This window comes from Phascolarctos cinereus, unplaced genomic scaffold (genome assembly GCF_003287225.1).
Source record: "Phascolarctos cinereus isolate Bilbo 61053 unplaced genomic scaffold, phaCin_HiC Scaffold_1;HRSCAF=81, whole genome shotgun sequence".
NCBI classification, from domain to species: domain Eukaryota; kingdom Metazoa; phylum Chordata; class Mammalia; order Diprotodontia; family Phascolarctidae; genus Phascolarctos; species Phascolarctos cinereus.
Genome location: NW_027555514.1, coordinates 235,912,022 through 235,939,804, shown reverse-complemented (window position 1 = coordinate 235,939,804; position 27,783 = coordinate 235,912,022). Strand labels below are relative to the sequence as shown.

The 27,783-nt window shown below is 39.8% G+C and overlaps 1 protein-coding gene across 1 annotated transcript in view; it reads right to left on the bottom strand.

Annotated features, from left to right (window-relative positions):
- Positions 1-27,783, bottom strand: part of KCNMB4 (potassium calcium-activated channel subfamily M regulatory beta subunit 4) — an 87,088-nt gene that overhangs the window by 47,998 nt on the left and 11,307 nt on the right. Inside the window, exon 2 of the mRNA XM_020990254.2 lies at positions 20,429-20,556. Within this exon, the coding sequence (XP_020845913.1) occupies positions 20,429-20,556 (128 nt within the window). The remainder of the gene's footprint in view (positions 1-20,428; positions 20,557-27,783) is intronic.

Sequence of the window (27,783 nt, the reverse complement as noted above, 5' to 3'; positions counted from 1 at the left end):
GAAAAGAACTAGCAGCTGTGAGGACTGGAAAAGGTCTCCTGCAGGTGGTCCTTAAACTAAGCTTTGAAGGAAGCTGGGGAGTCCAAAAAATGGTGAGGGGGGAGAGCATACCAAGTTTAAAGAAAGACCATCATACAGGCACAGGGAAAGAAAATAGAGGATCCCGTGGGAAGAACAGGAAGAAGGGCAGTACACCCAGACCATGCAGTACATAAAGGAGAGTAATGTGTAAGAAGGCTGGAAAAACTGGAGTAAAAAGTTTTAAATGCCAGGCAGAGTAGTTTATATCAGTCAGTCTGTAAACATTTATTAAGGGCCTATTATGTGTCTGGCACTGTGCTAGGAATACAAAGAAGCACAAGAGATACAAAGAAAAGTAAAATACAGCTCCTGCCCTCAAGTAACTCAGAATCTAGCGGGGGAGGCAACGTGTGAACAGCTATGTGCAAACAAGTGACATACAGGATAAATAGGAAATGATCAACAGAGGGAAAGCACTAAAATTTTAAAATATATATTCCTTTATTTATTTTCAGTTTTCAACATTCACTTTTATAATATTTTGTGTTCTAACTTTTCCTCCTCCCTCCCCTACCCCCATCTCAAGCTGGCATGCAGTTTGATATAGGCTATACATATACAATCATATTAAACATATTTCCACATTAGTCATCTTGTAAAAGAAGAATCAGAGCAAAAGGGAAAAACTCAGAGAAAGAAAAAAAAAAGAGAAAATAGTATGCTTCGATATGCATTCAGACTCCAAAGTTCTTTCTCTGGATATGGACAGCATTTTCCATCATGAGTTTTTTGGAACTGTTTTAGATCATTGCACTGCTGAGAAGAGCTAAGTCTATGAAAGTTGGTCATCGCACAATGTTGCTGTTACTGTGTACAATGTTCTCCTGGTTGTGCTCACTTCACTCAGTATCATTCATGCAAGTTTTTCCAGGTTTTTCTGAAATCCACCTGCTCACCATTTCTTATGGAACAACAGTATTCCACAACACTCATATACCACAACTTGTTCAGACATCCCCCAACTGATGGACATCCTCTCAATTTCCAATTCTTTGGGAAGGCACTAAAATTAAGAGGGATTTGGAAAAGGCTTCCTATAGAAGGTGGGATGTTAACTGGGACTTGAAGGAAGCCAAGAGGTGGAGATCAGGGAGAGCATTCTACACATAAGAGACAGCCAATGAAAATGACTAGTCAGGAGATGGAGTGTCTTGTGCTAGGAACAGTGAGGCCAGCGTCACTGGACTGAAGAATATATAGAGGTAAGTAATGTATAAAAACACTAGAAGGGTGGTGGTGGGGGGCTAGATTATGAAGGAGCTTTGAATACCACAGGAATGTGTATTTGATTCTGGAGGTGATGGGGAACCCCTAGAGTTTGAGTGATATAGGGTAATATAGTCAGACCTGTGCTGTAGGAAAAATCATTGTGATGGCTGAGTTGAGGATAGAATAGAAGGGGAGAGAGAGACTTGTAGCAAGTAGAACAACCAGCAGGCTACTGCAATAGTCCAGAAGTGAGCAGCTTATTCACTTCCCATAGCTACTTATCTCCTGAAATGCCCACCTTCACCTTAAAGCACTGCAAACTACCACTCTCAAAACTTTTAGGCTCTTCCCCAGAACTTCAAAATCCCGAGATATTTTATAGCAGGAATTCTTAAAGGTAACAGGGAACCACTGGAGTTTACTGAGTGGCAGGATGGGGAGGGCTTACCAGCACTGGCTACACTCTCTTCCTTTCCCTCTCTCGAAGCCTTGGTGAATCAGTTCAAGTCCATACTATACAATCAAATCCCTCACCCACTTGTCCTCTCCCCAATCAAGCTGTGTCAATTACCAATTTTGGATTACTCTCACCATATGCCACCTTCACTTTTATTCACATCCTGCTGAAGAAGGCTTGAGGTCATGAAACCGTGGTGATTAGGAGGCCAGCACCAACATGAAGTATAAGTAAACCTGAGTTTTAGCCACTGGTTTGCCAAGAAGTTCTTGAAGAGTGATACCTCTGGGGACCCCTGCATCGGCATCATCAAGAGTTACCAGAGTATATATACAGAAAACAATAAGAGAGCAATAAGCCTGCATAAGGGCTGAAATTCATTGACTATAGTAAAGAAAAATCTGAAAGCTCTTCTTAACTTTAAAAGCCCTTTTTTGGTTGATCTTTTGGACTAAAAAAATCAGGATAAGAAAAAGACCATCTGACAGGAAGATGACTATTGATTATATCTAGTTTTTAGAAGGATTTCCTTAAGCTTCTTTCTTATTTATAGTAAGGTCATAAAAAGCTTTGTTATTTGCTTTCAGGGTGATAGATGCTACCTCTAGCTGGTTTGGTTTATTTCAGTATCAAATATGGTATAAGAGAACATTTATTCAAATGATGATCATAATGCTACTTGGTCAGCAGTCAGCTTCAACATGGTTTATATAAGATAAATATGGAAGTCAGGATGGCTGTATTTTCCTGGGAGGCTGAATCCTTGAAGCAAAATATTGGATAAGGTGGTTGGTTGTTGGGGTTTTTTTCCCCCGGAAGCTGGATGGTTGAAATTCTGAGAATGACTCAGTACTTAGGTAACAAAAATTTTAATTTGGTAGACTACACAACAGCTAAAGTTGTAGGCTCCAAAAAAAGGGTCAGTCTTCAAGTAACAACTGCCCTTTTAAGATTTAAGAAGATTCAGAAAAAGGAAATACTTGAAGGCTTCTAAGAAATTCCATTAAGAGAACCTGAGCACTGGTACTAGGCACACACATTTAAATGACAACTACTTTTCTTTGGATCTTTTGTCCATTAAGCTACAAAGTAGGTGGGGAGGCACAAAGTAACTGTAAACCAAGAGTAGTTATTTATTGCATCTCTGTGATTTCAGATGTCACAAAACATTCTGGACAAACAAGGCAAATAAAGCAGCCTACTCCTCCATCCCAAATAACCAAGTACAAAAGAGTTATGGCACTTCAGAATGCGAGAACCCTGTAAAGAACACCCCACGCCAAGAATGGTCTACAGTTCAGCAGTGAGTGCTATGGCCCTTCCCACTAGAATGTTTCTTTATAGTCATTATGACCATTCTTGGAATTGAATTTAACACCCAGGAAAATCAAATTCTGCATCTTTTAGATGGCATGCTCAATAAATTTGGAGATGATGTAAAGTTGGGAGGGGGGAGGCACTACTATACTGGACAACAGTAAAAATCCAAAAGATCTTAACTAATTGGAGCATTGGACTCAATCTAATAACATGAAAGAGATAAATGTAGTCTTAAACAACGGATTAAGAAATCAAATTAACAAGTAGTCATTGGGGGTATATGGTTAAACAGTCCATGGGGGTGCTAGTAAAACTGTCCTGTGACATTCAGCCCTAGGGCAAAAAGGGTCTTTCAGCACTGACCAAGTCAGAGGCATCTCCTAAACTGAAGGACACTGGTAGTCAGTTTACTCTCATACCAGGCATCCCACTAAGAACCCTAGTTTTGATGTGGGATTCTAGGAGGTATACTGCTAGGAAAAGAGCATCATGAGCTCTCGGAGTCAGTATCTATACAGGCATTTATGGCAACCTCCATGTCAGTCATGAAGGGTAGAGTTGAATGCAAACCTTCAGAATTACCCATGTCATCCTGTGTAGCTAATTCCAAACAATACTTGGTCCCAGGAAGCATGAAAGCTATTTCATCATTAGTGATGGATATAAAGGAGACTATTTTCTTACACCAGCTCCCATTATAATAACCTTGTGTGGCCAATGAGGAGTGAGAGGGAGCTAAACAAAGTTGTCATACTGATCTTTGTGGCCATTCCTGACTTGTCAAAGTGGTGGACCAAATAGTTCAGTCCAGGGCTGAGTAAGAATTACTGATCTTAACAATATCTTTTCCTCTATTCCTGTGGCTGAGACTAGTCAGAAGCAATTCACTTTCACCTGGGAAGGTGTTCAATTTGCCTTCACTATCCTTCTCCAGAACAATTTGGATTCTTCTTCAGACTACCACAGTCTGGTGGAACTAAAAGAAGCCCATTTTCTGAAGCACCTATGGTACAATGTTGGCCAGACCAGACAAGGCCACAGTGGCAGAGACCTTAGAAAGGATTACCATCTATAACAAGATCATATGAGGAATAAGGAATGGGAGATCAACCCTAAGAAAATTATGGGTCAGACCACTCAGTTAAGTCTCAGAGAATTTAATGGAGAGGGAAAACCAAGAAAATTTCAGACATTATCTGATATAAACTACTGATGATCTCCAGCAGAACAAGCTCTAGCAGTAGCACAGGCCTCAGTAGAACGAGTAGTAATGCAAGCTGAAGTAGAGTGGGCAGTGTCAAGCAGCACAGGTCCAAGCAAGGTGGGCAGTGCCATGGACATCAACAGAAGCAACAGGGGCAGCTAGATGGCTCAGTGGATAGAGCACCAGCCCTGGATTCAGGAGGACCTGAGTTCAAATCTGGCCTCAGACATATAACACTTACTAGCTGTATGAACCTGGGCAAGTCACTTAACCCCATTGGCTAAAATCAAAAACAAACAAACAAACAAAAAAGAGAAGCAACAGTACAGGAACCAGTAGATTGAGCAATGATACTGGTCCCATGGACTAGGAAGCATAATGGACATTAGCAGGGTGTATGATTGCCAACAGCATTCATGAGGCGCCTTAGTTGTACAGTGGATAGAGTGTCAGGCCTGGAGAAGACTTCTCTTCTCTTCTTCCAGAGTTCAAATCTAGCCTCAGACACTTATTGTGTGACCCTGGGCATGTCATTTAAAACTATCTGCCTCAGTTTCCTCATCTGTAAAAATGATCTAGAGAAGAAAACGGCAAACCAGTCTTTGCCAAGAAAACCCAAAAGGGGTTCTGACCTCAAAACGGATCACAAAGAATCAGACATAAATGAAAAACAATTAAACAACAACAACATTCATGAATAGGTTGTGACTCTGCCAGAGGCTGAGGTCTTCAGTTCCAGCATTGATGCCCACCCTCTCCAATAGCCCAATGATGTTCCTTGTGCCAATCTTATTTGGTCCTCAATCTCTCTGTGATCAGCAAACTACTAGTCCACTTCCTCCAACTAAGGGGAAAGGGTTTACCATTATTAACAGCTTTGTCATCATATCCTGACTATTGAGATTAGATGTCCCACCTCTAAGATTCAATATCTGTAATTGGCACCACCCTAAAAAGGGGAGAGCTCTATAGCCCAGTGGTTTCTTGTTTCTAGCCTCCTAGAAGACTAATCCAATAAGCATGAATGGCTTCTACATGAAGTTCTGGTTAAGCCTCTCCAGCTATTTCTCATTCATACCTTCTCTGTAGTATTGTAGTCTCTGTCACCTTGAAGAACTCCATATAACCAGGGGAAATGTTCCCCTCAGTTGGCAAATCCCTCATGTGATCATGGCAAAACCTCCCATATGAGGCTCAGAAAATGCATCCCCAGGCAGGGCTTGGGGAACCAAGGAGTGGACTTATTGGAAATGCCTTAATTTTTAATGACTTTAGAAAGGTTAACTTGTGTTTGCATAATTATGGTCACTGTGAATAGGAGATCTTAGCCAACCTGGTGGCAGTCTCAAGTCTCTGAATAAAAGTAAAGGAGAGTTCTTATCTAGCTCCCACAGAAGGAGGTGATCTTTCAGTAGAGGACTCCAAAGAGCAAAGATCTGGTCTCACCTCCCTGATGGGGCCCCTAAAGAAAGGAGAGTTCTAAACGGTGGGCCAAGAAATTGAATGGGCAATGGTATGGGGCAAATCAGGCCCTGGGGACAAGGTACGTTACCAGGCTTATGACCTCATAGCTATCTAATTATAGATAAGCCTGACTGGTGACAGAGGTACCAACATCTGGGGTACAGACCCAGCGTCTCTAGTTGCTCTTGCTCATTGTCTCTGTTTCTTACTGGGGGCTGTGAACTGTTCACTCATGGGGCTGTTACATTGTCTGATATCTTTCTGTTATAATTTTTCTTTTACATGCCCTAAGCTCCTAGCCAATTGCTGCCTGTTTGAGGCTTTTTCCCCCAAGGCTTGGATTGCCTAGTGGCAGCTCTAGGAGGATTTAAGTGTTTAAAGTGCCCTTTGGAGGACTCACGGGAACTTGCCACCAACAGCCAGGATGTGGTAGAAGTAGCATCCGTTATACTTAGGCTAAGCCAATTTATTTTAAGAGGCAAGGAAGCCATCATCAGGATTTGTTTAGTCTGAAGGATGTATATCTCTAAACCTGAAATTCTTAACCTTTGTGTGTCACAGGCAACCTATTACAGTCTATGGACCCCTTCTCAGAATAATGTTTTTAAGCATATAAAATAAAATACACAGAATTATAAAGGACACTAATTGTGTTGAAATACAGTTATCCAAAAATTAACAACATAAGTTTAAAGACTCTAGGTTAAGAATCTCTGGATTATCGCCTGAATCTTAGGTGTGGCTTTCGGGCTACTTGAGGACTAAAAGGCCCAGCCTATAAGGAGTCTAGATTTCCTAGGCTAGACAGAATTCCCACTTCTGTATGAATCACCATACCTCTCTTATTGAGCCTCTAGGTAGCACAGTGTATAGAGCACCTGGAATCAGGAAGACTCAGACATTAACTAGCTATGGGACCCTGGGCAAGTCACTTAACCTCTGTGCCTCAGTTTCCTCATCTGTAAACGGGGATAATAATAGCACCTACTTCCCAGGGTTATTGTAAGGATCAAACAAGATATTTGTAAAGTGCTTTGCAAACCTTAAAGCTCTACATAAATACTAGTTATTCTTATTATCAGCTATGACAGATGTAGAGGCAGAGAGGAGCCATGTCTTCTTGAATTAATACTATATCCTTATTGATCCTTTTCACTTGTGAGTAAACTTATCTTTGTTAAATATTTTATAGCAACTTGCATGAAGAAGGAGGAGGAAAAGGAGAAAGAGGAGAAGAAAGGAGGAAGAAGAGGGAGGAGGAGGAGAAGAAGCACTGAAATATTTTTTTCAGTGCACAGAAGAGAAAGAAGGTCAGAGGGAAACAGACGGTCAGGACAGCTTTAAAGCTGTGTTGAATTTTATCTGACACTTAGAAACAAGCTGTACTGATTAGAGATACACGCTTTAATATATAAACTTTTTCTGTTCTTTTTTGCATATGAAAATGTTCATGTTGGGGCAGCTAGGTGGCACAGTGAATAGAACACCAGCCCAAATCTGGCCTCAGACACTTGACACTTACTAGCTGTGTGACCCTAGGCAAGTCACTTAACCCCGACTGCCTCACCAAAAAAAAAAAAAGCAAAAACAAAACAAAACTGAAAATGTTCATGTTTGCTGGTATATGTCAAGTTCAGAATAACAAAAAATAAAAACTGTTAAAATCAATTTCTGTCAGACTGCTTTCTAGCTTTCCCAGTAACTTCTGTCAAAATTGGCCCTTTAATAATTAGAGTTTGCAAAGTGCCTTACAAATATTATCTCATTTGACCCTTACAACCACCCTGGAGGGGGTAGGTGTATTATCATCCATAGATTTATCCAACACTGTGCAATTTTGTTTGATTGCTTCTGGTTTGTATATCCCTAATGTATTCCAATGGTCAACTTTTCCATCCTTCTAATTTTTTTTCATAATTTCCCTTAAGATTACAGATGCATATTTTAAAAAGATTCCTTTTCAGTTTCTCTAGAAATATCAAGGATTACTATTTCTCTTAGCCTAGAACCCTTTCTAAACTTTTCCCTTTAGGAAAGTGGGAAAAACAAAGGTTAAAGCCCTTCTATGAAAGTGAGTAGTAGCAATGCAGGAGCAGAGTGAAGTGAGCTTCCATCGAAAAACTCCTCCAAACAGCAACCTGAAGAGGATATCCAGAAAAAGTCACAGTGAGTCATTTGTCCAGCCCAGCCTGGCATAGCAAGATAGACAGGGAGGTCTTCAGACATTGAGACTGGGCCAGAAGCACTTAATTGTGAGCACCCTAGAGCCCAGGGAGAGGCTGTGCACTAGGGACAGAGGAAGATCCAGACCCAGAATGGATCGGCCTCTGACCCGTAATTGGGGAGAGGTACAAAATGGCAGCTTTGTTGCCCACTACCCAATTCTGAATAAGGGACTTGTACAGAATGCTGGGGTCAGAAGGCCCTGGGCTAGGTATGTGATAGGAAGAAGGTCAGAAGCCAGCGGCAGCAGCAGCAGTGATGTGGTTCAAACTCTTGGGGAAGCAGGGTCTCTCTTCTAGCATTTAGCCCAGCTTGCAAAGAAATAAACAAGGCAGAAACGCCAGACCAAAGTGGAGCCTCCAATTCTGCTGCTCTTAGAAAACAGCTTTCCAGCTGGCTGACAGAAACTGAGTCCTGCAGCACTTTACCAGTGCTCAGATGGTCAGGAACTTTCAAAGCTCAGACCAGGAGGGCAACAATCAAATTTTGCCCTGGATGAGATCACTCTGGGAGCCCTGAAAGCTTGCAGGTCCTCAGCTGTCACTGAGCCCCTGGAATAACACAACACTCCATAAACCAAGAAGAATACCCCAGGACCAGCCCAGACCTTCCCTCCAGAAGTCTGTTGTTGTTCCATGTCCAACTCTTTGTGACCACATGGACTATAGTACATCAGGCACTTCTATTCTCCACTATTTCTTGCGGTCTATCCAAGTTCCTGTTCATTATTTCCCTGATACCATCCATCCATCTCTGCTGTTTTTTTGCTTTCAATCTTTCTCCACATGAGGGTCTTTTCTAATGAGTCCCCTCTTCTTATTATGTGACCAAAGTATTTAAACTTCAGCTTCAGTATTTGACCTTCCAGCAAATAGCCTGAATTAATTTTTTGAAGTACTGACTGATTTGATCTCTTTGCTGTCCAAGGGACTCTCAAAAGTCCTCTTACCTCTGCAATTTGAAAGTATCGATTTTGCAGTGCTCAGCTCTCCTAATAGTTTAGTTCTCACAGCCACACATGGCTACTGGAAAAACCATAGCCTTGACTATACAAATCTTTGTCAGCAAGGTGATGTCTCTGTCCAGATTTGCCATAGCTTTTCTTCCAAGGAAAGCATCTTTCAATATCATGGCTGCAGTCATTGTCTGCAGCGATCTTTGAGCCCAAGAATAAGAAATCTGACACTGCTTCTATTTCTTCTCCCTCTGTTTGCTGGGAAGTAATGGGATCAGTTTTCAAGATCTTAGGGTTTTTTTATGTTAAGCTTCAAGTCAGTTTTTATATTCTCCTCTTTCACCCTCATCAAGAGGCTTCTTAATTCCTTTTCACTTTCTGCCACCAGAGTAGTATCATCTGCATTTGTGAGATTGTTGATATTTCTCCTGGCAACCTTAATTCTGGCTTTGGATTCAACCAGCCTGCCACTTCACATGATGTACTCTGCACAAAAGTTAAATAAATAGGATAACTTAAAGTCTTATCATACTCCTTTTCCAATCTTAAACCAATCAGTTCCAGGTTCAGTTCTTGGCCCACATACAGGTTCCTCAGGAGACAAATAAGATGATCTAGTACTCCCGTATCTTTAAGGACTTAGCCACATTTTGTTTTCATTCACACAGGTTCACATTGCCCTTCTTTAGGACTGGGACCTAAACTGATCTTTTCCAACCCCGTGGCCATTTTTGTGTTTTCCAAATTTGCTGGTATATTGTATTGAGCAAATCACTTTAGCAGCAGCATCTTTTAGGGTTTTTAATAGTTCAGTTGGAATCTCATCACCTCCATTAGCCTTATTGTAACCAATGCCTCCTGAGGCCAATATGACTTCATTCTCCAGGATGTTTGGCTTTAGATCAGTAACCACACCATTATGGTCATCAGTGATGTTAAAATCTTTCTTGTATACTTCTTTTGTGTATTCTTGCCACCTCTTCTGAATCTGCTTCAGTTAAATCCCTACCACTTTTGTCTTTTATCATGTCGATTTTTACATGAAACTTTCCCTTGATATCCTTAATTTTCTTGAAGAGATCATTTGTCTTTCCCATTCTATTATTTTCTTCTATTTCTTTGCTTTACTCATTAAGCAAATCTTATCTCTCCTTGCTATTCGAATATCTGGAATTCTACATTTAGTTGTCAGCCCTAACATCAATTCTTCGGTCAAGAAGCACCCTGCAATCTAGCCAAACTGGCTTTCTCTCAGTTCCTTGCATACAAAGCTCCATCTCCTCTCCCCTTGACTTTCCACTGGTCATCCTCCATTCCTAGAAGGCATTTACTCCTCAATGCTCTCTCAAATAACCTCTTATATCCTTCAGAACAAATCTCAATTCCCTCAATTGCCAGTGTTGTCCCTTTACAAACACCTCTGCATTTATACGTATTTAGTTTCTTTATGTTTATCTTACATATACTATAAATCTTTTTTTCTCATTCAGAATTTAAATTCCTTGAGAGAAGAGATTTTTTCACTCATATTTATATCCTCAGCAACTAACACACATAGTAGGGGCTTAGTAAATATTTGTTGGCTGATTTTCTGATTACATTATTGGAGGGAATACCCACATCAATAAGCTCTCAGAGCCACCATATTATTAGAGTAAAATTGCATAAGCTTTTTTAAAGCTGCCATGACTAGAATCATTTTTAGACTTGGAAAGGACCTTTAGAGACTGCAAACCCAGGTGTAGCATACTAGAAAAAGAACTGGATTTAGAGTCAAAAGACCTGGGTTTGAATCTCATATCTGCCATTTACTACTATGTAACACTGGGCAAGTCATTTAACTTCTCTGGGTTTCCATTTTTTCATCTGGGAAATGAAGTGATTGCAGTCTCTAAAGGTCCTTTCCATTTATTAAGGGCCTACTATGTGCCAAGGACTATGCTAAGCTCTTGGGATATCTTCATGACCCCATTTGGCAAAGATATTGGAGTAGTTTGACATGTCCTTCTCCAGCTCATTTTACAGATAAGGAAACTAAAGCAAACAGGGTTAAGTGACTTCCCTGGGTCACACAGCTAGGAAGTGTCTGAGATCCAGATTTGAATTCACAAAGATGAGTCTTCCTGACTCCAGGCCCAGTACTCTATCTATTGCGCCATTCAACTGCCCAAACAAGCTATATATTAGATAAACTGGAAATAATTAACAGAGAGAAGGCACTAGAATTAAGAGGTATTGAGAAAGGAAGGCTTCCTGTAGAAGACGGATTTTAGTTAGGGCTTAAAGGAAGCCAGGGAAGCCAGTAGGTGGAGAGGAGGAGGGAGAGTTTTCTAGACACAGGGGACAGCCAGAAAAATGTCCAGAAATGAGAGATAGAGTGTTGTTTGTGGAAAAGTAAGGAGGCCAATGTGAATGGATAGAAGAATACATATTAGGGAGTTAAGTGTAGGAAGATGGGAAAATTAGGAGAGATCTAGCTTATGGAAAGATCTGAACCCCAAGTAGAGGATTTTGTATTTCCTCAGCACTTTTGAAACTTCCTTTTCCAGAAACTGGTGAGAAATGAGAACAAATCATGGAAAAAAAGGTATAGATGCTTTCATTTGCAACTACTTCTGGATCAAGGTAGTCTGGATGAAAGTGATATAGTCTCGAGGGACTTGACTGTGGGAGCCAAGACTGCTTGGGGGAAGAATAGCCAAGAAAGATGATGACAAGTACAAATCTTCAACCTTGGTGATAGAGGACAGTAGAGAGCAGAAGCTGGTGGAACACAACTGAGCAGGAGCAGTAAGCAGAGATAGGTGTAATCTGGAGCACAGACAGTGGTTATCTGTCAGTGATAGGGCTTTTTCTGGGTACTTCTCTTCTGTCTCCTGTTTTCCACAGTGCCTAGGAAGAGAGATCAGCTTTGCTACCTCCCTTTGGGGCTGACTAAGCTACACAACTGAGGAAGTTTTTTTGTAGTTGTTGTTTTGGGCCTAAATCTGCTTTAATTTCTATGCTATTAAAACTGTGCCTAACTGTTAAACTGTGTATACTAGTGCTTGGATCCACAATTAAGGGAACGATTAGGAAAAATCAGCAGATTGAAAACTGCTGCATTGCCAGTATCCTCTAGCTGAGAGCTCATAGTCTAAGAGAAAATTTACTGATATATTTGAACAATGTCCCAATTTGGAGAGAAAATGCTTTCACCTTAATCTCTCTTTGCCACATGGCTGGATCTGAAAGAAAACTACTCTCCTAGAAGAGACAGAGGACATTTCTAGGGAGAAAGCCATGTTCCAAGGGAGGAGTGCACCAGGAAAACCTCATCCATTAAAGGTGAGAGAAGGTAAAATAACTGAAAACTCTGCCTGCCTGTTAACCACCCTAGCAAGCACCAGAACACTTTGTATCTTCTAATGCCTAATATGTCTTTGTTCAAGTCACTGACTGGGACAGAGCCAAGGACCAAGATCTTGCATACAGCTAAAGAACTTCTTTCTCATTTATATCAATTTGTTCATTAATCAACATTCTTTGAATATAGTTGCTGAATCAGCTTCTTCGGACACACATGCAGGGCAAACCATTTATACTCTCCCAACCTCAGTTTCCTCCTCTGTAAAATGGAGATAATTACACATTCTGAATGTGTTCTTCCCATTGAGCTTTAACTTAGGATACCAGATATGACAGCATGCACCATCATAGCTTTGTCTAGCTTTATGCTTGATGTGTCTTGTCTGGAGAAGACCCATATATTTGTAAATATCATCTTTGTCTATTGGTTCTATCTGACCTCAGCATTCGAACTAAAAGCCTTGTCTTCTTTTTCTTTTCACAAATTAAGAACTTTATACTTATTGAGTTCAAATGACATTTTGATATCACTTGAGACAATTTCAATGACAGGGGGAAATTAGTGTGTTTTTAGGTAGAATCATATGACTTCATGTACATGGACCTATGTACATCAACTGATTAATATGATGTTTCAATGTGACTCTCCTTTGAATCGAAAGCCATACTCAGTTTAATTCAAAAGAGATCATGATGGTTAGGACTGGCCTAAATCACAACAGGATTAAACTGTCTCTTTGAAAAATGCCACATCTTACAATATATCAATTGTTCTTGACATTACTGTGCTGGTGGTACTACTGTTATTGCTATTAATACTTTAACTGGACCTGTAATTTCAGCAGTACAGGCAGCTCCAGATAATGAACTCCTTCTACCAATGTAAACCAACTCCTTTTCTGCAACTGATAATCTTACGGATTTTCCTGGGGCATGAAGAGATTAGGTGATTTGGCAATTAGGATCACAGAACTAATGTGTATCACATATGGGACTTGAAACTAGATCTCCTTGGCTCTGAAGAACAGTCTCTATCTATCACATTATGCTGCTTGCCTGTTATTGTTCATGATTATTATTATTACTATGACTGTTGTAATTATCATATAAAACTAGTATTTCCATTTTGCTTAATGCAATTCAGATAGAAACAGTCCTGGAACAAGTCATTCTCGCGTTCCTATTCATTTCCCATGACTTGGAGATTATGAATATTTGGTATGGTGACATCTGTTTAAAAAAAAAAAGGTTGTTCTTAGGTTGTTATGGGTGATTGTGGGCAATAGTTTGATATGCAATACTTTATTGAGCAAGTTCTCAAATGTATATTGAGATTTGTATTTGTAATATAGGTGCTTGTTGTCTGTCAATTCATGAAAGATAGTGAGCTTCTAATGTTAGATCTAGTCACTGGGTCATAATTTGGTAGTGCTAAATTTTTGCTGCCTGTGGTAACGTGTAGTTCTAGTTTCCTTACATAGTATACATTGATCATTCTTATTTTTATTATTACATAATTATCCAACCCATATTTCTTTAACTTATACACAAAGATGTCACAAGAGACTATCAGGTACCTATCTGAAGCTGAGATGCACCATTAAAAAAGAAAATGAGCTTAGTCTGGCATAACTATTTTTTAGTGAAACTATTAGCACAGGTTCCATCCTAGAATCTACCCTAGAATTGTATGAAGCATTGATGTTAAGCTTGCTAATCTCTGTTTTCCAATATCCACCTTTTTCTACTTTGAAACAAGTATTTTTAAGCACTCATTGTATGCCAGGCACTATAAAATCAGGGCATTGGCTCTCTCCGGCCTTCTGGCACTCCTGCTGTTCTTCATGATTCCCAAAAGATTATCAAAGGCAGGCTGCAATCACAGCCACAAGTTCTTTAAAAATACTTGGATATGTTTCATCTGGCCTGGAGTCTCTAACTTAGATAAAACAGATATGTACTCTCTTAGTATTCCAATATATGGGTGTGCAAGGCTGAGGTGACAGCTGAGAATACAAGTAATAACAATAATGATAATGATAATAACTCCCATTTATATAGCACTTGAAGGTCTGCAAAGTGCTTTATGAATATCTCAGATGGTTTTTATCATGAGTAATGGATCCCCACAGAGGCCAAATATAAGACAGGGTCACTCTCTAGACCAGGGGTTCTGAACTTTCTTGTATCATGGATGCCTTCCCAGAACAAACATTTTGAAAGCATAAAATACATAGGATTACAATGGAAACCAATTATATTGAAATCAGTTGTCAAATTTTAAAAAGTATTTTTTAAAAAACAAATTTATGGTCCTTAGGTTTGGAACCCATGATTTAGACCATACAGAGCACCAAAGTGAAACAATAAAACAGATGTTGACTGCGAAAGGGAGAAACAGCTAAAAATTTTCATAGAATCATAGAACCCAAAATTTGGAAGACATTTGAAAGGTCATCTAATCCATACCATACCTGATTCAATAAAAGCCCCAAGATGTGATTATCCAGCTTCTGGTTGAACAGAGGAACTGTTAATTCATAACTATGGAAAGTTATAATTGACAAAAAGTTTCTCCTTACATAAAGTATAAATCTAGCCACACATATCCATTTTTGCATTTTCCTTCTCCAGCTCATTTTATAGATGAGGTAACTGAGGCAAACAGGATTAAGTGATTTGCCCAGGGTCACACAGCTAGTAAGTGTCTGAGGTCAGATTTGAACTCAGGAAGATGAGCTTCCTGCAACACTATCTACTGTGCCACCTCGCTGCCCCAAGAAGGTGACTACCCCTTAATTAGATGAACCACACGTCCTCCTTAGTTAGACAAACATCCCCAATCTCAGACTGGACAAAAGAGATCTTCAGGTTCTTTATAATAACACTTGAGAGTATGGACTCTTTCATTTTTTGAATTTGTATCCCTATCATAGTTCTTGGTTACACTGTAGGTACTTAATAAATTGTTGCTGTCCATTGACTGAATGACTGTGAGGTACTCTAGAATAGTGTAGGCCCTTCAGTTTCTCTAGAGATATCAGACAATAACTAAAAACTAGAACAAAGCTAATGCCCAATGACTTTTGGCCTCATTCTAAAACATTACCGCTGTGTAGTGAAGAAATGCTGAGCACAAAGGGCACCTAGAAAAGATCTCTCATTTGAGGAAAAATACAAATAGGGCTTAGGACACAGTTAAGATTAAACTGTAGACTATATTACCTGGAGTCTGAAGAAAGCATCACACTGAGTGGGCCTCACTCACCCCTCTTCTTTGATTTTCCCTGATGCAAGGTACATATATGACTATGCACACTATTTTTATCCTTAGCTACTGGAAAACACTAAGATGTACCTTTCAAAGTTCCTGTCACTTCCATTTTATCAACTGGTTGTCCTTTCTACAGTGGTCAGAATTAATTCCTTTAAGACAAATCTCAGAAAATCATATCAAATAACGTTTGTAATTACAGGTCTTACTGTGATTATTTACCAGGAACTGCCTGGCTCCCTGGCCTCACTCTCCTACTATATCTAGGTGAACCTCCTTATCTCCCTTTATGTGTTCACACCTCCTTACACTGAAACTAGTTCTCCTCCTGAACAAGAAGGATATAAGGAACCCTTTACTCAGGTGATTCGATCAGTATCAAATGTTTCTCTTGCTACTGTTGGCACCTTTTTTTGCTTCTCCCTGTGCTGGCACCTTGACCTGGAGTCCTCATCTTTTATACTGGGTGGTTTATCCTTTTCCTGACTGCCAGTTTCCTCTGTCTCCTAACATACGTGCTTTTCCTACTTCGTACATGTTAATTCTGCTACTGACTCTGTATCTACTCTCACTCCAATCTGTGCTTGCCCTACTAGCCATTTGCCTGCACTATCACTAGGTCCATGGCACACACACCTATATAAAGTCCTGTATTAAGTTCAGGGGATCACATTTTAGGAAGGACGTTGATAAGCTAAAGAGGAAGCCAAACAGAACAGTGAAACACCTTGAGATGAGCCACATGCAGATTAGTTGAGGCAACTGCAGATATTTAGCCTAAAGTAAGGATCACATGATCCCTTCTTTGAACACATGAAAGCTGTCATGGGGAAAAGATATTAAAACCGTTCTACCTGGCCCCATGAGCAATAGGAGGAAGTTTTGATTTTTCTAGCCTTCATCCCTTTACTGAGATCCAGTTCCATGTCACCAACTGCCTGAGTATTTTCAACTCAGTACATCCCACACCTAATTCATTTATCTTTTCCCCTAAACTTATGTCTCTTCTTAACTTCTCTATGCCTTACAAGAGAACTATCATTCTTCCCGTCATCCAGGTTCACAATCTGGCAATCCTTGATTCTTTGCCCTCCCTCACTTTCCATATCCAAGACTAGTTAGTCATGTTCATTCTACCCCCACAACCTCTCCAGTAGCCTTTCTCTTCTTTCCACTCACATTGCCACCACCCTAACTCAGGTCGTCTTCAACTGATGGGGGAATAGGGAAAATACAACAGAGCTGACCAATTCAAGAGCCTCCTAATTGGTCTCCCTTCATCCAACCTCTCCCTTCTCTAACCTACCCTCCATAGAGCTGCACACTGATGTTCCTAAAGCACGGGTCTGATCTTGTCACTCCCCTGCTGGAGATACAGCCCTGCTTGTAGGATAAAACACAAACTTCTCCATTTGGCATTTCAAGTCCTTCACAATCTGGCTTTACCCTAATTTTCCACGGTGATAACACATTACTCCTTACACTCCGTACCTTCCAGCCAAACTGGTCTGCTTACTGTTCTCCATTTTCAGGCTCCACACCTTGGCACAGGCTGTCATCCCTCGAGCTTGGAATGCTCTCCCTCCTCCCCGCAGCTGCCACCTCCTGCAAGAGGCATTTCCTGATTCCCACAGCTGTTAGTGCTCATCCCCTGCCTGAAATGACTTTCTATTCATTTTGTATTTACTATCTGTGTACATATTATTAAGTAAGCTCATTCAGGGCAAGGATGGTATAATTTTGATCTTTGCATTCATTCTCAGCACTTAACAGCGTCACATAGCAGACACTTAATAAACATTTGTTGAATTTAACCTAAGAGAAGTCAATTAATCAATAAATCTATCGGTTGACAAGCATTTATGAAGCACTTCCTTTATGTCAGGCACTGTGCAGGGTGCTGGAGATATAAAGACTAAAATAATCCTAATACTCAAGGAGCTCACATCCCAACAAGAAACAGCAGTATATAGTTAAGTATATAAAGAATAAATATAAGACTAATGAAAAAAGAGTTAAATACAGGGGCAATGTGGAGAATAGGGATTGGCAATTGGGAGAATCAAGAAAAACTTCCTGTAGAAGGTGGTGTTTGAGTTTCATCTTAAAGGAAGGGTGGCATTCTCTGAGGCAGAGGTGAAAAGGAAGCAAGTTACTGGCATGGGATACAACCAATGCAAAGACTGGAGACCAAGAACTGTGGATGAAAATCCTCTGTGGGGAGGAGGAACTGTAGTTGGAAGAGACTTGAGGATAGAAGACCAATTAGTAGACCTCTGCAATAGTCTTGGCAAGATGTAACCTGAACTAAAGTGATGGTTGTGTGAGTGGAGAGAAGGGGTTGAATGCTAGAACTATTGTGGAAGTAGAAATGACAAAATTAGGCAACTGTAGGGTGAAGGAGAGTGAGCAGTTTAAGATGATGCCAAGGTTATGAATCCAGGAAAATGAAAGACAGAAAAGGGGAAGTGTGGAAGATTGGAGAGGAGGCAGTGTCCAATAGGTAACTGGTGAAGTGAAGTTGCGGCTGTGACTGGATATATAGATCTATGAGTCATTTGCAGAGAGATGACAATTAAGCCTTTGGGAGGTATGAATCTTCCAAATGAAAGGAGAGAAAAAGAGGGAGAAGAAGAAGGAAGAGCAGGTGAAGGAGGAAAGAGAAAAAGAGGAGAGAAGAGGAGAGGAGAGGAGAGGGGAGGGGAGGGGAGGGGAGGGGAGGGGAGGGGAGGGAAAGAGGCCTAGGTTAGGAGCCATGAGTAAAAGCTCAAGAGAGGCAAATTTTGGCTTAATATTAAGAAAAATTTCTAACAACTGCAGTTACCCAAAAACAGAAGGAGCTACCTCAAAAGGTAGTGGGTTCCTCTTTATAGGAGGTCTCAATCAAAGACTAAATAATCACTTATATGGTTATATTGTATTGTAGAGGGGACTGTGTTCATGCATGGATTGGACCAGACGACTTCTGAGTTCCCTTCCAACTCTGAGATTCTGTGATTCTATGAATACTCATTGTGCTCTATCTCGCAAGGTAGTTATGAAGGTTTTGTAATCCTTAAAGTGATATCTAAATAGGAGCTATTACATAAGTAATATAATCCAACCACTTTATTTTATAAAGGAAGAAAATGAGATGCTAGGTGACCTGGATGATTAGTGACAGTGCTATTACAAGAGCCTGGGACCTCCGGATTTCAGTGTTCTTTATGTCACAATACAATGCCTATCTCTCACTAGTCCTTTACTCTATGTGTAAACCAATATTTACTGAAACCCCATCAGAGCAGAAAAGATAAGTTTTGAAGCTGGCTAAAGCTAAGTCCTTTTAACCTTCTGATGTGAATGTGGATTTCAAGGAAAACTTTTACCACACATTCTCTTCTCAAGATAGAATTCAGCCCAGCATTCATTTCTCATTTGTTGATATTGTCAGACTGTGGAGCACTGGAGTAGAGATCATCCCTCTTCTCCAAGAAGCGCCTTTTCATTTTGCGACCACATTTTGACTATAGAAAAGGACATGTCCTAACCTGGAATAGTAAGAAATAGAAGCTATCTCTAATTTATTTCACTCATCGTAGATCTGATCCACAGAAAAATATTTCTATTTCTTAAGGAATATCAGTTTCTTATAATGAAACATTTGACCTCCTAAAAAAGAAAATGTGAATTCTTTCCAGACAGAAATTGATCACTTTCACATCTCTAAATAAACTTTTCCCAATAAAATGGAAAGCAGTTACACTGCTTACCAGACAAAAAGAACAGAGTTTCTGTCAAAGCTCCCCTCCTAATGAAATTATTTATAAAATAGATTATTATAAATAATTTTCAATTATTTCCATATATTTTCAATTACTATAAACTTATAAGGGGTATGATGAAATTTTCCAGAAAGACTTTAATAATATTCATTATGATCAGAGACCTTAGATGGAGAGCTGGTTGGCTGGGGCCTCAGTTTTATGATCAGACCCTGAGTTTCAGAACATAAGGCAGCTTGTCTGAACTTCTACAAGTAATAAGTACCAGAGTCAAGATTTGAATGAAGGTCCTCTTGACCTTCAACATCATATTCAGTAATCTTTCCACTACAGTAAAAAGTCAAAATAAATGATAAAGCATCTTATTATAGTAGTAATAGTTACAGTGGTAATAGCATTAATAGTGGTAGTGGTAGTAGCAGTAGTAAGCAGTAATATAATGATTTTAGGTTTGCAAAGTGCTTATGAGATAATATCTCATGCTATCCTTACAACAACACTTGGAGGTAAGTGCTATTATTATACCTATTTTACAGTTGAGAAAATTGAGGAAAACTGTGGTTAGGTGAATTTCCCAGAGTTACACAGCTAAGTGTCTGTGGCTGGATTTGATTTCAGGTCTTCCTGACTCCAGACCCACCTGGTGTTCTATACACTACACCACCTAGTTGCCTAAACTAAAAGGCATCATCAATTGATGTTAATAATGAAAATAACATTTTATCAAGTATATATAATCACCATTAAAGTCTTAAACCAATGGAGACTCTCCAAGCAGAACATTAGTTCTGGCAGGTCATTCTATGCTGGAAAAGTTTCAAATATGGGTGCAATGACAGACTACATTTATCACCTAAGGACCAGTTCAGCTAAACTCCAAGGCTCATTATCATGCTGGTCATAGGACAATGACTCTTTCAACAGCAGCAGGTCTTAATGATAGTCTGCCCAGTCAAGGAGAGCTTGGGATCTGTGTCACTAAACAGAATACTCATTCCAACAAACTCAAGATGCTTGGAGCACCACTGAAATAAGGGAGGACACAATCTATATGGGCACCAATGAATATCAGTGATGAAAGAACAGGTAATAGAAATGTTCAGACACGAACACGTCAATATGAACTTACCTCTGATACTGATTAAAATAGCAAGTGAATGGCTGAGAACCAATTTCATCTTCCCAGTACTGTTGCCAAGTCATGACACTTTCCAAATTCTTCTGATTTTCTCTTTCGCAAGGAGGGATATATGAGCACTAGCAAAACAGAACACAGGAAGTAAAATTAGCACTTTGCATGACATTACAAGATGTGGAGAAGATCTAAACTCTTACTAGAGAGGAATACCACAAATATAGTGGATCTAATTAATTTTAGTTACCACAAAAAATAAATTTTATTTTAAAATTCCAAGTTAAAGCAATTATAGAGATGTACACCATGTCCATTAATTCACAGGAATAAGGACACTACCCTAAACAACTGATAACAATAAAATAGGAAAACAAAAACCATACTCTCTGAGAGGCAGAATGTTACATGTTCAGATAGTGATCTTGGGCAAGTCTCTTCTTCCTAGATAATAGTTTTCTCATCTTTAAAATGAGAAACCTGGACTGGATGACCCCTAGATCCCTTCTAGCTCTAAATCTATGGTTCTGTGATCCACCTGGGGATTATTATCCAGAGATGGAGGTAAAATAAGCTCAACTCTATCTTTTTCCTCTCTAGAAACCATCCCATATTCCTGCACGTCCCCCTTTCTGCACATCACCTTTCACATATACTCTTAGTACACAGCTGCACTGATATTCCTATTTATTTTCTGTCTTATTAGACCTTCCACTTTTTCACAGTGGAATATTCTCCATAGTCTATGAGAAGACACTTGTTTTCTGAGTATACAATCTCAAAGGATTTTCTGAAAACACACCTTCTGGACAGATGTCTAATAAGGGATGCTCTCTAAAAGGGTTCCACATCCCCTACTATTCCGCCTTCATTCTGGTTTCATGAAGAGATAGCCCTTCTCCTTGCTCCTCCTCCTCTACATGGACCATTGAACCCAAACTCAACAGGCTTCTCTGGCAGACTGCCCCTACTACTATTCCCACTCCCTTTCTATAACTATTAGCTCCTTCCTGGATAACTATAAATATGCTCATGGTGCTCCCTCATCCTCAAAAAGCCTTACTTGTATATACCATAATTTGTCCAGCCATTTTCAATTAATAAATGCCTTTTAAGTTTCCAGCTCTTTGCCACTACAAAAAGAACTGCTAGAGATATTTTTGTACATATTGGTCCCTTTCCTTTTTTATTGCTCTCTGGAACATAGGCATAGTAGGTATACTGCTGGATCAAAGGATATGCAGAGTATGGTAACTTTTGGAGCATAGTTCCCAATTGCTTTACAAAGTGCCTGGGCCAATTCACAACCTCAACAACAGTTCATTAACATGCCTGTATTCCCACAGCCTCTGAAACATTTGTCATTTTCTTTCTTGGTCAACTGCCAATCTGATGGATGTGAGGTTGCTTTAAGTTGAATTTCTCTAATTATTAGTGATTTGTAGTATTTTTTCATATGGTTATAGATAGCTTGAATTTCTTCCTTTCAAAACTGTTTATATCCTTTGATGAGGTCTATCCCTTTCTAACTCTGCTGCAAGTTTAAATAAAGAAAGCTAGAACAAATAACATTTGTACAGATATTACCAAGCAAAACATGTAGACATTTTTATATTGAGCACCCATAATGTATGAAATGCTCTGTTGTGCCATGCATATCGAGATTTCAAAAGAGAGAAATGAAATATGATTCTTGCCTTTAAAACATTCACAATTTTAGAGGGTGTTAAAGTCGAGGCTCTAACATAGCACCCTCTTAGTTCAGATTTAATGCTGGGATGAAATGAAGTACTCACAAGTTATTTAACATTTAGCAAAAAACAAAGGAGGTTTACTTTGCCTTAAAACATCAAGAATATGCAACAAGTACATGATACCACTTAGTTTTTCTGGATGCAGCTTCATCTCTACCTGTAACCTTGCCTGGTCAGTAGGTCATCAGGGTTATTCCCATGGTCTTAGTCTTAGAAGTACAGAATCTGCATGGCTGGGACTTTTTATGTCGCTAGATGACCAAGAAGCTAGAGCCAACCAGGTCCTGGGAGCATCTTTGTCCTATCAATATACCACTCCTTAGTGGCAAGGTCCTAAGGATCTACTAGAGTAGTGGTGTCAAACTCAAATCGAAATGTATCCCTACAGGCTTCCTATTGACTTCGAAAAAAATCACAAATTAATATTGTCTATGTTGTACTGTATTTTCAATCATTTTGTTAAACATTTCCCAATTACATTTAATCTAGTTTGGGCCACATTTGGGAGTTTTGCAGGCAGTGAATTTAATACTTCTGTTCTAGAGGACACTGCACTCTTTAAATGCTTATAGAGATTTTTATTGGGCAATCCTTCTGGCATGGGCAGTACAAAAGGTGAAAAGGAGGAAAACTGAAGCCCCCTCCTCCACCCAATGTGGTAAATACACACCCATCATAGCTAAATATCAATAATTTCACCTATTAGCAAGCAAATGACCTCCCAGCAATAATACCTCTTGTCCCCCCAAGTTCTTTCTGGGAAGAAGTTCCCTGAATCATCTCACAGGAAAGGAAGCCAGCCAATTGAGCTGCTTCTGAGCCTGAGCTACTTTTCTAAGGTATATGGAGCCCTCTAAAGAGGCAAGGACCTTCAGACCAGGGTACCTCTGCACTGGGGAAGGAAGTACCAACCAGAATTCTGTCCAAAAACAGTGCATTCTTATCAGATAAATCTTTCTGAAGACAAAATCCAAGAGAAATCATTAGATGAGGACCTTTCCAGGGTTGCATTGATTTGTCACAGACGAGGCTTCTAGGACATAAGATATCTGACTTGGGAAGATGCATAATGATGCACCTGTTGATCAGCAGGGGCAAAACTCTCATCCTGAGATAGGAGAGTGCCTATCTGGGGAAAGGTTGAGAGCCACTTGGTTAAGAATAGCTGTCTTGCCCTTAGAGGGATCGTCTGGTCCTATGGCTAGCACAGCATGTTATCATTATCCAAACGTCCATATTGACACTGGATCCACTTCTCAATATCTGTTGTCCTTGTAATTCTTCCAACCTAGTTGTTTAGCACATATCTCTCATGGGTGCTAACATATCCCACAAATAACTGATTGCAGGGGGAAGCATTGGCAAGATTCCTCCATTGGTCCTGACCTCAAAGGGGAGAGATCTTCTGTTTGTCTAGTGCTATGTTCTCCAGGCCACACACTGCTTGGCCACACGCATAGCCACAGCCCAGAAACTCTCTGGCTAAAATATGTGATAGTATAAAGGAGAAGGATGGCAAAGACATATTGGCCTCCTTCCCAGGTGAAATAAAACTATTCTGACTAATTTTATATCCACAGGAGTAGAGTGGGAAAAAGCGTTGGCAAGGTTGATGGACCCATACCACTCACCCTGGATCACTTTCCAGTAATCCACTGTAATCCTGCAAGAGATGAAGATTAGCAACTTGCCTGTCTTGTAAGTCTTAGCTAGTTGCCCAGGGCAGTGAGAGGTTAAATGCCTTGCCAAAAGTGACACAGTAGTATGCATCAGAGGTAAGACTTGAACCTTTTTTCCACTACATCATGTTACCTTTTGACTTTAAAATACTCTCCCAAATTTCTAAAGATAACATAGCATTGAAAATAAAATGTATTTGCCTTCACATCTCAGGGGTGGCTCTCCAAAGCATGCATAAAGGAAACCGAATGATAGTGGGAAAACGAGGTCTGGACATGTTAGGAGAAGAAAGAAGTACTGCAACACCCACTCCAAGAGAAGTGTGATGGGGTAAAGAAGGGTCCGGATTCTGCAGAAGGTTCAGTCAGTGCTACAGAGAAGTGTCAGCTCTTTAGTATCAACTGGGCAAAGCCAGTACTCTATGAGGACGGGAAGACAGAAAGGAGCACAATAGGATAATGTGCTGAAGCTGACAAAAGAATAGACATTGGCATCGATTTTTATTATTTCCTGAGGAAGCTTTACTGATATGAATCAATTGCCAAAAAGAGCACCCCCCAAAATGGGAACCCACATTGGCTAGCAACCTGCTCTCCTTACAATATCTATAGCTTTAGACAGGATTCCAGAGAGGCATTGTAAGTAAGTTTAATTCTATAGCTGCAAATAGTAACCCAGCATGGAAGGAGGAAGGGAGAGGGATTGAACCCATGATTTGCTTTGTACAGAGAACTTCTGATCAGGAAACTCCTTTGACAATGCAAGAACCGAACCTACTCAGCAACTCAGAGTCTTAGTTGCCCAGAACATTGAGAAATTAAAGAGCTTACTCAGGTGCACATAGTCAGTATGTATGTATCAGAGATGGGCCCTGAACCCAAGGCTTTGAGCTATCCCTTACAACAAAGAGATTCACAGAGGAAGAAATAGAATGTCTGCCAGCATTCACTCACCCTGTTTCCTCTAAGTCCCTTGTTTTTTCCAAGCTCCTCAAAAATCCTTTGATGTCTATCCTTGCCCCCTTTGTAGGCCACAAATAGTTACTTATCACTTCTTATTACCTTTATAGATTCATAATTTGGGAATATAACTTGAATGATACATTTCCTGAGAATTCTAAGCCCTTTGTAGGAAGACACTTGAAAATAAATGTTATGGTAGTAAAGCATAGTAGAAAAGACTAGTGTGAATCAAAACGCCATACCACTAGCAAGTGAATTCTCTGTCACTAATCCGCCTGAACTGGAATGGGAACTGTCTTCTTTGAAAAAATGGAGGAAGACTCCTGCTGCACAAGGATGAGGTGATGTATTATGTTCATTTGTTTTCCTAGTACATTCTCTGAAAGGTGGATTAAGACCTTTTTGGCTTGCCTTTGGGTCCTTATTTGGCTAGGTGGTCAGTCTCTGATGCCATCAATACAATTTCAATTGGGCTTTATTTATGGGCACAATGGCCTTACTTGTTGGGACAATAAGGTTTTTCTCAGGAGAAACTTCTGTATTTTACATCTAACCTTTCTTATTTTTCATTTGGCAATGGCCACATATTATTAACTTCTGATTACATCAGTATCTTGGGAGTACATCTACAAAACACATCATAGTAGCTTGACTGCCTGAAATTTAAGGAAATCTTCTTTAAAAAAAAAAGTCACGTGGGAAGTATGTAACTTTCTCTTCTAAATAAGTATCTTAAAATATCCTGAATGTGCATTAGTGAACAAAGCTAATTCTTTTAAGTAAGCATACTTGGATAACATAAGGTAAGCTTCTGTGGAGTTTGATTAGGCAAGATATAACTGTCATTCAAGACAGAAGGGTTGAGTGATGTGTCTACATCTTCATTTTTAAAAAATTTGAATCTAACAAATTTCAGAATGCAATCTCTTCTCCTCTGAAGTGCATTTTATCAAAACTTATTGCCTAATCCCAAATGTGGTGGTTGCTGTCTACTGGTTGCTGAATCATTCCTCTACCTTTCTCATGGAGTTCAAAACTTGACTCATTGTTTTTTTCCCCAACTTCTTTCCTTATATTAGGATACTTGAATAAGCATGTAAATGCTCCCTCAGATACCCTAATCTTCCTCTTCCTCAATTTACTAATTTCCTATGTCCTCCTCCTTCATTGCCCTTCAGCCACAGGCAGAGATGTCCCATGCTAGCTCTCACCATCATGCATGAGTGTTCTACTTCCATGATTGCCAAGTCTCACATTCCTTGAATTGGGAGCTGCTTCAGGGCAGAGACTATCTTTTGCCTTTCTTTGTAGCCCTAGTGCTGGGCACAGTGCTTGTCAAATAGCAGGGCTTAATAAATGCTAAATGACTGACTGATCTTATCATTCCATCTATTCCTACACCTTACCCCACCTAAATGTGTTCTTAATTTTCACCATGACCTCCAAACCTTCCACCAGGTCTGTACTTTCTTAGCCCATTATTCCTATGCTGATGTCACCATTCTCCCTTTTGAATCTCAACTCTATTGTTAACATGTTCAATTCGACACTGTCCTCTACCCTTGAAACTCTTGTCCCTTTATTGCATTATCATTTATTCCAATTCATTAGATTAAGACTCAGTCTCTCTCCTGAGCTCTAGTTTTACATCCCATGTCACCAACTGCTTATTGGGCATTTCAAACTGGATGTCCCAAAGATCTCAAATTCAATATTTCTAAAACAAACCATATCTTTCCTGAAAAACCCACTTTTCTTCTGAACTTTCCTATTTCTATTAAGGGCACAAGTTTGGTGTTATCCTTGATTTTTCACTCACCCACATCTCATATATACAATCAGCTGAAAAGCCTTGGCTTTTCTACCTTGAATCTGTCCTCTCCTCACTACTCACAGAGCCACCACCCTATTTCAGGCCCTCACTACTTTTCTCCAAGGCTACTGCAATGGTCTCCTAATTAGGATCTCTGAAAGATTTTCTGTACTGTAGTTCATCCATCACAAAGCTGCTAAAATGATTTTTCTTAAACACAAGTCTGACCATGTCACTCTCTCCTCAATAAACTGCAGAGCCTCCTTATTGTTTTTTAGATAACACACAAATTATTTTCATTGGCTTGCCTGGTACACAGTAGCCCCTTAAAATGTTTATTAATTGATTGATTAAAATCCTTTATTGCCTGGACCAAACCATCTTTACAATCTCATTATAAATTACTTCCCTTTTTGTACTTAATGATCTAGCCAAACTGGCCTTCCAGCTGTCCTCACACAAGGCACTCCTTATTTCCTATCCCTGCGTCCATCCCCATGTCTGAAATACACTCCCTCCTCAACTCTACCTCAGAATTCCTTTATTTCCTTTATGATTCAGCTCCAATACTACCTAGTACATGAAGCCTTTCCTGATCCCTCCAACTACTAGCTCCCTCCCTCCCTTAAACTAACATATTTATTTTGCACTTATTCAATATATACTTACATATTCTGTACATATTTGTTTCCCCAAATAATATTTACACTCCTTGAGAAAAGGAACTCTTTCATTTAGTTAACAAACCGCAATTAAGCACTTACTCTGTAAAAGGCATTGAGCAAATATAAGTAGAAAGAAAGATAATCCTTACTCTTGAGAAGTTTACATTCTACTACAGGAAGGCAACATATACAAACAAATTGAAAAGGAAGAGGAGGTACCCAATTCCTGGTCATAGTAGAGAAAATGAGTGCACCCTGGAGATGAATGAGACATAGCTGGCCTGGGTGCCTTTCTTAAAGTTCTGGAAGGAACTTTTAATCAGAGGGAGAGGCTACGGTGTATGATTTCCAGGCCTGGAGTGAGTTTCCAGAACTATGAGGTTTCTGGGGCATGGTGAAAAGAAGCTAGGAGCACAGCCTAGAAAGAAATGAATGTTTTATTTTTGTCTTTGTATCTCTAGGACCTAGCTGCAATAAC